At 39.8% G+C, this 12072-nt stretch overlaps 1 protein-coding gene across 1 annotated transcript in view; it reads left to right on the top strand.

Moving 5' to 3' along the window:
• Positions 1 to 706: 706 nt before the first annotated feature.
• LOC308338054 (UDP-N-acetylglucosamine transferase subunit ALG13-like) overlaps positions 707 to 12072 on the top strand; it is a 38818-nt gene continuing 27452 nt past the window's right edge. Inside the window, 3 exon segments of the mRNA XM_080831611.1 lie at positions 707 to 819; positions 2030 to 2192; positions 4023 to 4161. Of these exon segments, the coding sequence (XP_080687737.1) occupies positions 739 to 819; positions 2030 to 2192; positions 4023 to 4161 (383 nt within the window). The 5' untranslated portion in view covers positions 707 to 738.

Below are 12072 nucleotides of genomic sequence, written 5' to 3' on the forward strand. Positions count from 1 at the left end.
CGGGTATTTGACTACTCAGTATAATGTATCTGTAGTATTTATTCATGCTAATGAATAACTTTACATTTCATCGTGATTTAAATTTATCATAATTTTACATTTTAAAGGGCTCAATGGATGGGTTCAGTGAATTATAGATGCAGGCTTCAGGCCCTAGTGCCTCTATTTTACACACAATGCTTGCTAATGAAGGCAACCGACTTCTTGCAGCTTCCAAGGGACCCTGTAGGGCTCTGGCTTCCTGAGAACTAGTTTGAAGAGCCTATGCTAATGAGCGAGCTTGAAAAGGCCTTTTTTTTTCATATGCTCTCTACAGACTCGAGGTAAAACCATAGCTCAAATGAATATTGGCAAAACAGGGTAGCAAATAGAGTCCCGAACTCCTGTATCATTCAAAAGATTTGTGGTACCCAAGCAAAGACGCCAGCACAGGCTTAGGTGTGAGGTTTCAACGTTTTTCTTAACTACCTTTGGAAAAAAAAGTAAATCTGTCAACTGCCACTTTACTGTTGTAACGGCCCGGTGAACTCATACACGCATCAAATTTGTGACACGTAGGCCATTGGTACTCTTCGGCCCCACCCCCGCCCCCGCCCCCGCGCCACACCCCCCAGTTCCCACCGCCCTCTGGCGCCCTGGTCGACTTCCGTCTTCCCCACTGAGCGCGGCCGCTGCCGCCCACGTGGCCCCTGCTACGTCACATCCGGCCCTTGCGAGTCGGGGCTGGGAACCCGCGCGATGAAGTGCGTATTTGTCACTGTAGGGACCACCAGCTTTGACGACCTCATTGCGTGTGTCTCGGCGCACGACACTCTGCAAGTGAGTGGGGGAGGCGGGCGTGCGGGGGCGTGGCGGCTCCCTTCGCCGCTCGCCGCCGCTAGCCCTACCACTAGCCTCGGTAACCTTGCCTGACCGCAGCTCTCGGGAAGAACCCCCACAGCTCTACCTCAGGTGCCGCCGCCCCTTTGCAGGCTCCGCCCTGCGCTCGGCTGGGCCCTCCTCCAGCTCTCCCTCTCCTCAGCGTCCTCCGCCTCCTCTCCCAGCTTTCCCGCCGCCCTCTGGGCTGCTCCTCCCAGTCCTTTCTCCGGCTCCTCCTTTCCCCGGCTTTTCCCTTCCGACTCTCCGCCTCTCCTTCCTCGGGCTTCGCCCCTCCTTCCCGCTGCTCCGCCTCTTCAAGTGGGGCTTCTCCGGTCCGGGCCACCCTCCAGCTGTTCCTCTGTCCGGTTCGGGGTCGCGTGGTCGGTGCCGGGCACCTCCGCGAACTCGGCCCCGCCTTCCCGGCCCGGCCCGGCCCGACTCGGCCCGGCTCGGCCCGGCTCGGCTCGGCTCGGCTCGGCTCGGCTCGGCTCGGCTCGACTCGGCTCGGCCCGGCCCGGCCCGGCCCGGCCCGGCTCGGCTCGGCTCGGCTCGGCTCGGCTCGGCCCGGCCCGGCCCGGCCCGGCCCGGCTCGGCTCGGCTCGGCTCGGCTCGGCTGGGCTCGGCTCGGCTCGGCTCGGCTCGGCTCGGCTCGGCTCGGCCCGGCTCGGCTCGGCTCGGCTCGGCTCGGCTCGGTCCGGCCGGTCCCAGTCAGAGCGTCGTCGCCGCTCTACACTCGCCGCGCTCCGGCGAGCCCGCCCCTCGCGGTCTCCTCAGGGGCTCTCGAGGCGGGCGTCCTCCGGCTGCGGCGGTTGTTCCTGGCCGGTGGTTTGCGCAGCTTCAGACCTGAGGCAGATTGGGGCCGTTTCTTCGTCTCCCCTCTAGTTGCTGACGCCTTTTTCAAAAGGGTCTCGCCTGGTCTTCTGCCTGTGGCGTGGCCGGTCCTCTCAACGGCTTGGTGAGCAGGGTCGCGTAAATCATACCGATAGGACTTGTGAGGTACCTTGTTGGGGCCCGGTACGGGGGCAAAGCGTCGTTCTGGAAAAGTAAGATTGGCTGCAGGTAGAAGATTTTGCGGCCCGCGCTCCGGTCTGAACACCGATTTTGGGGTTGTTTTTACAGTAGCTTGCTTAAAAGTCCCGCTTTTTCTTTCTTTTTTTCCGCCCTTTTTCAGATCTTCAAGAGCCTGGGCTACAACCGACTTGTCCTTCAGATAGGTAGAGGAAAGGTGGTACCTGAACCATTCAGTACTGAGTCATTTGCTCTGGATGTTTACAGGTATAAGGATTCATTGAAAGAAGATCTTCAGAAAGCAGATCTTGTTATTAGTCACGCAGGTAAAGTGCCTTAGAGTACCACGGTTTGGGTTTTGATAGTAAAAACAAACTTGAAATTTTCTGAGGTAAAGTAAAATTTCTAAGGTAAGGCACTGTAGCCCTTTTGAGTATAATACTTATTCGAATGTACCTATTGAGAACATTATTAGAGAGTTTATTATTTCTGGGTGATACAAGGAAAGAAAATTAACAACATAGACCAAATTTAAAGTAAGAAACTCCAAACACGGGCAAAATAATTTACCCAACGTTGTGCGTAAAGAGTTGTCAAATTTGAAATTAGTATTTGGGCTTAAAATTGCAGGAATGTTCAGCCAGCTACTTGGTTGGATTGGACATGGAGAAATTGGCTTTGAAAGATTTTTTTTTTATATTTTAAATGTGAGTATGAAATGAATGCAGTCAAAAATGTTCTTTAACCAGATGTTGTGTAAATCATTGCCTGCTCTTCAAAAACCATCCTGGTCTAGTTAGACTACCAGTACCTTCACAAGAACTGTTTTTGGGGAGCATTGAGATTTCGATTGCTGGGTAAGTGAGGGAGGAAGCTTCCTGGTTCTTAAGAGGTTTGGTTTGAAGGGGGAGAAGTTATTAGAAATAAACATTACTAACACATTAGTGATGAGTAGCATATAGGGTAATATTTAACAGTTTTTGGTACCATTCTATGTGCTTTGTGTGTATAAGTTATTGAATCCTCCCAGACTTAAGAGCTGAGTATTATTAGTATTCCTGTTTTACAGATGAAGAAACAGACACAGATTAACTGTAACTTGTCTAGTCAAGTTAGTAGATAAAATTCTGGTGTTGGAGTCTAAAGTAGTCAACCTAAAAACGTTTGTCTACTTACCAGTCGCCTCACTCACATTTACTTTTTTAAGGTTTTTTTTTGTTTATTAAGATTTTATTTATTTGAGACAGAGAGAGCACGAGCGGGGGAAAGGGGGTGAAGGAGAAGCAGACTCCCCACCGAGTAGGGATCCCAGGCAGCCCTAAGCAGGGCTCCATCCCTAGACCCCGAGATTGTGCCTTGAGACAAGCCAAAGGCAGTCGCTTAACTGACTGAGTGACCCAGGCGCCCTGGTTACTCCCATTTAAAATACCTAAAGAGTTTTAGATTTCAGAGTTGAATTGACCCAAATATTGTATATATGCACATTAATGGAGATTTATTCTTGACATTTTGGGGATAGTACCTCACAGGCAGACTTATAAGGATGGTCAGAATTTCTCTTTTTGGTGCCTGTCACTATCGAAGACTTGGCTTTTTCCACTTGTGTTTGAATAGAAGTGCAGTACAGCTTCACGTATAGTACGTTGAACTTAAATCTTTTTTTAAAAGATTTTACTTATTTGTTTGACACAGAGAGAGATCCAAGTAGGCAGAGAGGCAGGCAGAGAGAGAGGGGGAAGCAGGCTCCCTTCTGAGCAGAGAGCCTAGTGTGGGGCTCAGTCCCAGGACCCTCAGATCATGACCTGTGCCTAAGGCAGAGGCTCAACCCACTGAGCCACCCAGGCACCCTTGAACTTAAATCTTAATTGAATTCAAGGCTCATGCCCAGGGCATACTAGTGGAGGGCAAGTGGCAAAGCACTGAATCGTAGGTCATTATATTGTGGGTAGTGGTAAAGAATGTATTTTTCAAGTCAAGTTTATAACACATAATACAGAGCAACTGATCACTACATTTTTCTGTCATTTGAATGTGTAATTAAAAGGCCGGGTTTGTACTTCTGCCAGCTAAGTTTATCATCTTCATTTCTACCTATAAAGCTTGGTGGAGCACCTTAGGTCTTCTTTTTTAAAAAACTATTAACAATTTTGACTTAGGTGCAGGAAGCTGTTTGGAGACTCTGGAAAAAAGAAAGCCCCTTGTAGTGGTTGTAAACGAAAAGTTGATGAACAATCATCAGTTGGAATTGGCAAAGCAACTGCACAAAGACGGGCATCTCTTCTACTGTACCTGCAGGTATACTACAGACTGATAATTTGACCTCTTGCCTTAAATCCTCCCTAGCTGTTCTTACCCACTTACCTAACCTGTCAGTCTTTTGAACCTCTTACCTTCTGCTTATCAAATATACTTTGATTTTTCTCACCTGTGAAGCCCTCTTATTTGTCTTCCACTGTGAATGGGGTCTCTGTTATATTTCTTTCTGTGTCTGTGCCAGCTTCATTTCATGTGAATATCTCTGTGTGTACGCATGTATGTAAGTTCTGTCTGGTGTGCAAGTCTGTGAGAATATAATTTTTGAGTTCATTAGATTTTCATTATTCGAAGAGGGTATTTGCTTATTTTTTATAATTAAGGTTTTGCCTTTAGTAAATCCATTTGGATCCCTAAGTGAAATTTACTCACTCATTAATTAAACTACACCTAATAAGTCATAGGCATTGTTTTTAAGTGCTATAGATACAGTGATAAACGTGAGGTAAAGCCCCTGCTTTCATGATACTTAGGTTCCAGTGGTGGGAGATAGAATACTGCTCGTAAATAAGTGATGGAAGATAATTTCGTGTGGTGAAATGTGTTATGAAGGAAATAAGGCAGGGTGCTAGGATAGCTGGAAGTGAAGATTAATTAGATTGGTCAGGGAAGGCATGACTGAGTAATGACATTTGAGCTGAGACCTAAAAGACAAGAGTTAATCATGTGAAGCTCTAGAGGAAGAAGGAACAGCAGCAACTACAAAGGTCCTAAGTTAGGAAAGAGCTTGGAGTTTGTTTTGTTTGAGGAGCAGAGGGAAGGTTAAGTGTGGCAGGAATATGGCAAGCAAGGGAGAAGATAGTATAAGATGAGACTGGGTGGAGATAGCTCACATAAGAGTTGTGATTTTATTCTGTGTTTAGTGAGAAGCCATTAAAGTATTTTAAGCCAGAGGAATTACAATGGTAAGGAGTATTATTTTCTAGAAGTATATTCAAATTCAACAAGAACTGATCAACATCACTGTAGAAGGATGAAGAAAATTGCTGGTTGGTTTTCTATTCTTCTTGAGACATTAGAAGCTTGCCAAAGGGTCAGGTCAGTAATTCCCAATTATTTGACTTTAAAAGCTATCCTAGTTTGATGTTTTAAAAAGTAAAGACCTCATAGAAGTATTATAAAATACTTATTTTTATGTTTTAATAATTGAAATTAATTTTAAAGTGAAAAACCTTAAACTGGTTAGAACATAAAAAGCTGTCTTTTCACTTCACTGCGTGTGTCTCTTATGCACTCAGTAAATACTTTTTCTTTCATTAAATATTTATTGAGCATCGGCGATGTGCCAGGCATTATTCTAGGTACTTGTCATGTATTGGTGAACAAAACCGACAGTTCCTGTTCTCATTGAGAGGAGGCAAGTTCATTGATTGTTTCAGGGACAATTATTGGTGTCCTAATCACTGTATGAGATTGGAGGAGAGGAAATATCAGGGTGGCTGTGCAACACAGAAGCCATTATTAAAAGTATTGTGAATCTGGAGAAGCTTGGTAGTAAACATTACATAGGCTTCAGATAATGGGTATAGCTGTCCTTGGGTAGTTGAGACTGTTAGAGGTTAACATTTTTAAAAGAAGAATAAACTCCTCCTCTTAAAGGGTGCACGCAAGTCAATTTTTCCAGACACTTTTAATGAGTATTTTTATTCTACATGTTAATTCAGCTTTGGTTTTATGTCAGTACATTTAAAAGGAGAAAGCACTGATTTCAGAAACATCCTGATTCTTTACTCAAGGTGAAAAGGAAGCTCTACAAGTCTCCCAATTTATTTTTTACAGTTTTAGAAGTCTTTTTCTTAATATTAATTTCAAGAAAGTCACACACATGAATGCTGTAAAAATCAGTAATTGGTTGTATTTTCATTTTAGGTATGTTATTTATTCCCCCAAATCTAGGCTAGGTAGCTGTATATCTTGTTCTAATTTAAGTGGCTGCTTTACTTAAATTTCTGAAGTAATACTTTTATGTTATGGTTTGGAATCTACTTCCAACATGCATGGTGATTGTATATTGCTTAATTATATATGGATTTATGATTGTAAAATAACTTTCCTTTGCCAGTAATTTACTACCTTCATGCATGGTCCAGTAGTCTCCCCAGCTTATTGTTCTTGTCTGGCAGCTGTTACTTTTGTTTTCATTTATTCTGTTTTTATAAATTAATTTTGCTTCGGTTTATATCTGCCCAGTCCTGAGAAATGTTTAAGAGCCATGTGATCACATCTTTCATGAAATAATATTTCTGTTGACATGATATACAGTATCTGTTGAATTGGTATTGACAGGTACTACATAGTGCTATTCATAGTGCTTTAATCTTTGTATGTATGGTTGACCCTCGAACAACACAGATTTGAATGACATGGGTTCACTTATACACGGATGTTTTTTCAGTACAGTACTGTAAATGTGCTTTCCTTATGATTTTCATAATAATGTTTTTTCTCTAGCTTACTGTATTAAGAATTACAATGCATAACATAATGTACAAAATGTATGTTAATTGACTCTTTATGTGAACAGTAAGGCTTCTGTGCAATAGTAGGCTATTTGTAGTTAAGGTGTGGGGGAGTCAGAAGTTGTATATAGATTTTCTTTTTTTTTTTTTAAAGATTTTTTTTAATTATTTGAGAGAGAGAGAGAGCACGAGTGGGTGGGAGGGATAGAGGGAGAAGGAGACGCCGACTCCCTGCTAAGCTGGGAGCCCAACATGGGGCTCCATCCCAGGACCCTGAGATCATGACCTGAGACGAAGATAGATGCTTAACCGACTGAACCACCCAGGTGCCCTTGCAAGTTGTATATGGATTTTCAATTGCGCAGATGGTTGGTTCCATTAACTCCATCTTGTTCAAGGGTCAACTGTACCTAAAATAAAATTATATTAAAATTCACATGTACAGTTTGAGAAGCATCACAATATTTTTGGAAGTTAGATTCAGACATCAAGTGGGCAGCAGATGAATTACAGGATTTTCTCCCTTGTTACCTAATATTTTTCTTCTTTTGTTTTAGCACGCTTCCTGGGCTGTTACAGTCAATGGACTTATCAACACTGAAATGTTTTCCTCCTGGCCAGCCAGAAAAATTTTCTGCATTTTTGGATAAAGTTGTTGGATTACAAAAATAAACACTAATCTCTGAACACTTTAAAAACACCCCCCAAAGCCAACCTAATGGAATGTGGTTAAATCAAATTAAATATATAGTATATATTTAAAGATAATATGAATTAATAAACTTACACATCTATAGAATGTATAGAAAATTTTAATGGTGTGAATGTTAGCTTTTGGGTCCAAATCCTTACTGCAATTTAGTAAATTCAGTAGATTTTTACTTTATAGTTTAGTTAAAATATGTAGTGAGCATTCACAGGTTTTATTGTAGAATCCCAAATTGATTTATAAATCACAAAAAAAGATGAGTTAAATCTGGAAACTTCGACAAGAACCTCAAACGTAGTTATTAGTTTGGTGTTCCTTAGAATAAAAAAAATGAAGCAGTAACAAATTTGTAAAGGCATTTGAGAGTCAGGATCATTAGCTGTACAATTTAAAGAACCAGTTTTTTAAAAAACAAGCAGAAATGATAAGTTATGTTCTGTGAAATAAAACATTAAATAATTACCTTAAAAAGGTTAATTAAAGGTTAACAAGATTAAATATCAAGTCAGTTGATTATGGTACTTGGAGAAATTTTAGTGGAGTAGATTTGTTCTCTTTCCTCTAAAATGCAAATAGAAAATGACAAAATAATCTTGTTCTATATCAAAGTTTTATTGGTTTGAAAAGAATAAGTCAAAAAGGACTTAGGCTAATAGGACTTGATGTTATTTTTAAGGGCCCCTTCTCATAGCAGTATTGAAACATTTATTGCAACAGAGTAATTTGTAATTTATGTTCTTCTAAAATTAGTTTTCACTATACAGACATACTTTCCATAATCCAAAATGTTGGCTATTCTAAGCATTTTACTTGAGATGCTTTATATAATGTTTCTATAGATTTATTTTCCTGATTGTGTTTTACTTAGGTTAATATTAAAATAAAGTATTTAGTAGTAGAAGGTGGTGGCTGAGAAATACTCTGGGTAGCAGGAGGAATCCAGCTTGGATTAAAATTTTGCTGAGACTAATCTAAAAAGTGAGTAATCTACATCTGCATAGTTGAGAATTCACAGCACCGAAATCATAAATGTACATTAGTCTGATTGCTAATGTTATATAGGAAAGGCCCTTTTCAAATATATGGAGAGAATTTCCTGGGCTCTTTTATGTACTCTAATTTGAGAAAAATTGTGGCTTAAAATGTATTTTGATCACTTGGTTTTTAAGTCATGAAGGACTAACCACAGAATCAGAAACAAAGGGTCTGCTTAAACATCAGGCAACTGAAGTGGTAAGAGACCACACAAATCCTCTGTTTTCTTTCTCACAAAAGTATATAGCCCTGACTCCATTATTTCATTTAGCAGAGACTTAAGTCAATGGTATTGTGTGTAGTGATACCCCTTAACTATATACCTCTGAAATCTTTTTATCAGTTGTTCAGCTTAAAAATCCAGGGATCTCTCAGAATCAATCTGATTTGACAGGAATTCTTGGGATCATCTAGTGCAGTCCCATCATTTCACAGATGAGGAAGGCCAGAGGTTTGCAGTTGTCTATCAGCCTCTGACAGAGAGCTGCCACTGGAGAAGCAGCTTCTTGACTCCTAGTCTTACACTCTCTCTACCACACCATAATATATATTGTAAGCTTTTTGATTCTTCATAATTGTTTGTCTAGTATTTAGTTACTTCCTTCAAGGAGAGTTTTGTTCATTTATTAGAAGTTGTTTACTTTAGTAGGAATTTCACACTTAATTGGGTTTTCCTTTGGTGTTTGATAAACTTATCTTAGACTTAGAAACCTGTGATTTCCTCAGTTTTTGGAATCTAGCAAAATTCCATGGGTAGGATTGATACTAGATTGAATAAAGGAAGACTTTAAGACAGAATTGTAGATTTTTGGAGTTGGAAGAGAATTTTAAACATACCTACTACAAACCATTCTTTTTATAGATGAGGAAGAAGGCTAAGATAAATTAATTGCCAAATTTACCTGGTAATGGTCTTAGGAAAAATTAATGGTAATCAAGATTCTATTTGGAATATTTGCTCTGAATGAAATTTATTTGGTTTCAGTGCATGGCAGGGCTTCAGGTTGTTGAAGACAGTGGGTAAGTGGAATGTAGTTTATTTAGCAGTTTTCTGTTGGAGGTATTTAAATTTCCAGGGATAATCCAGCAAAAGAGTATTTTGAGAAATTGTGGTATCATGGATAGGTTCAAAGTTGGACAAGTAATAGTAGAAAGTTGATTCTGGAGTACATGAAAAGTGATGTGAGGTTATAGGATGACCTTGGAAAGTAGGGAGTTCAGATGACTGCTTATGATTTGGGAGGAAAGAAAGCTGGAAGGATTTGGGGGGAGGTAAGATAGTGCAACTGATGAACTTGATGTGGGATTTTGGAACCTTAAAAGGTATAGTTGACTCTTGAACAATGTGGAGGGTTAGTGGTGCAAGACCTGTGCACAGTTGAAAATCCACATATAAATTTTGACTCCCAAAAGATTGGACTGTAGCCTGCTGTTGACTGGAAGCCTTACTGAGCACATAGACTGTCAATTAACACATATTTTGTATATTATGTGTATTCTATACTATAATCTTAGTATAGAGAAAAGGAAATGTAAAGAAAATCAAGGAAGATAACAGTTACGGTACTTTACTATATTGTAAAAAAAACAAATGTTTAGGTAGACCTGCACAGTTCAAATCCGTGTTGTTCAAGGGTCAGCTAGTCATTATCTGAAAGTACTGTCAAGTATCTGATTTTAGACACCTTAGAGTACTACTCTGGTTTTAAAGGTAAATCATGTAGATATAAAGGGCAATATAAAAATGTGTACCACCACTTTGATAGATCGAGGAAGAGTTTTCTAAGACTAAAAAAAAAAGTCTAATTACTACAAGTAATGTAGACATTTTTCTTGGCCCTTTATTATGGTATAAGCAGTTAATCTGTCTGATTTTGTTCAAATTGCAAAATTTTCAGACCAAAAATCTGCATACAGTGTAAGATGTGAAGTGTATGGGCAGACTATTTGCAACTGATTTGGGGAAAAGGTTTGGAATGGGTGGTCCATATAGTTGTATATTAATCTGTTTTTCTGCTGCACAGTACTATATTTTTGTGGGGGAGTGGGGAATGAAAAATAATTAACACTTGTTACTTGCTTGGTATGTCTCATACTATTTAAAGCAGTTTAGGGGTTCCTGGGTGGCTCAGTCATTTAAGGGTCTACCTTCAGCTCGGGTCATGATCTCAGAGCCCTGAGTTTGAGCCCCATGTCTGGCTCCCTGTTCAGCTGGGAGTCTGCTCTCCCTTTCCCTCTCCCTTACCCCCTGCTTGTGCTCATTCTCACTTGCTCTCTCAAATAAATAAAAAATATTTTTAAAAAAGTTTACAGGTACGAAGTTACTTAATTTTTACAATAACTTTATGAAGTAGTTATTATTCTTCCATTTTATAGATGAGGAAACTGAGCTCAGCATAATGCAAAAAGGAAGTTTTATGCTACTTAGTGTCTGATGGACTGGGAATTTTAATTGCTAGAATGCTGCTTTCCACTGTGTTTCTTACATCATTTATGGTGACAGGACAGTATTTAAAGTCAGGAGTATTCCAAGAAATTTTGATTGTATGATAACCACAGGTATATTTCAGTCTTTACATTGTTATTTTTAAAAGCATACTGAATGCAAATCAAAATCTATGTGGAGAAACTCTCCCAAATGGTTTGCCTGGTTGCAAGTTACTTACTGGCTCTTTTTTCTCTAAATATTTGTTTTGGGTTCTAGTTTTGGTCCTATTCTCTTTATATATATATTTTTTTCTTGTTATTTTCATTACTCAGAGCTACCATTGATGCTCCTATCTATATTCCCTCACTCTTTGATTTGAGCTCCTGAATGTATTTCCAGTTACCTGAATTAAAATCTATTTCTCCTTCCATCCTTCTGAGATCCTTGCCTGTGTTGATATTATCATTTAGTCCTCTAGGCTTATATCTTTAACCCATTATATCTGATTGATCACAGGGTTGTCTTAGCTTTACTTTCTAAATATCTTGAGCCCATTTATTTGCTCACTTAGTCTTGTAAAATAAATGTGTAATAAGCATCTACTTTTTGTATCAGCACTCAAGACATTGATTCCTGCTCCGGAGGAACAGTCTAGTTGAGGAGGAACTGTCTTACTCATTGAATCCTCTGCCTGTAGCACAGTAGGCTTTCCATAAACGATAAATGCACTTTTTCTCATTTTCTTGATTGGGATTAGGTCTTTAGGAAGCACTGTCATCTTGCACACAGTCATTATATAGAGTCTAGTATGTCTCTTGTTCAGAAGAAAGATGTGACCATCATATTGTATGGTGAAATTTGTAGGCTTAAATGTTTATAGGAGTGTTATTAAAACAGTAATACTGATTCTATGTAATATCCTAATGGTATTTAAGTGTCTGTCAAATAAGGGAACCTATTGGGGATTTTTGGTAAAACATGTTAAAAATCAAGAGGTTTGTTAAAAGCAGTAGCTATAGTGTTTTCCAGTAAAAGATTACATGGAGAAAGGTTTTTAAGATAACTACCAAACAACAATTTAATTCCTTCTTAAATAGTTAATTCCTTAGTGAATATTCTAGCACAGTCTTTATACTGAATAGTTCTTTAAATTAGGTGGCTCTATAGAAGGTGAGCAAACCTAGCTTGCTTCAGACAGGAATTTCCTGAAGAATATGTGCTCATTGACTCTGATAATACTGATTCTCAGAATATATTTAGGG

This window comes from Martes martes (genome assembly GCF_963455335.1).
Source record: "Martes martes genome assembly, contig: scaffold_228, whole genome shotgun sequence".
Lineage (NCBI taxonomy): Eukaryota > Metazoa > Chordata > Mammalia > Carnivora > Mustelidae > Martes > Martes martes.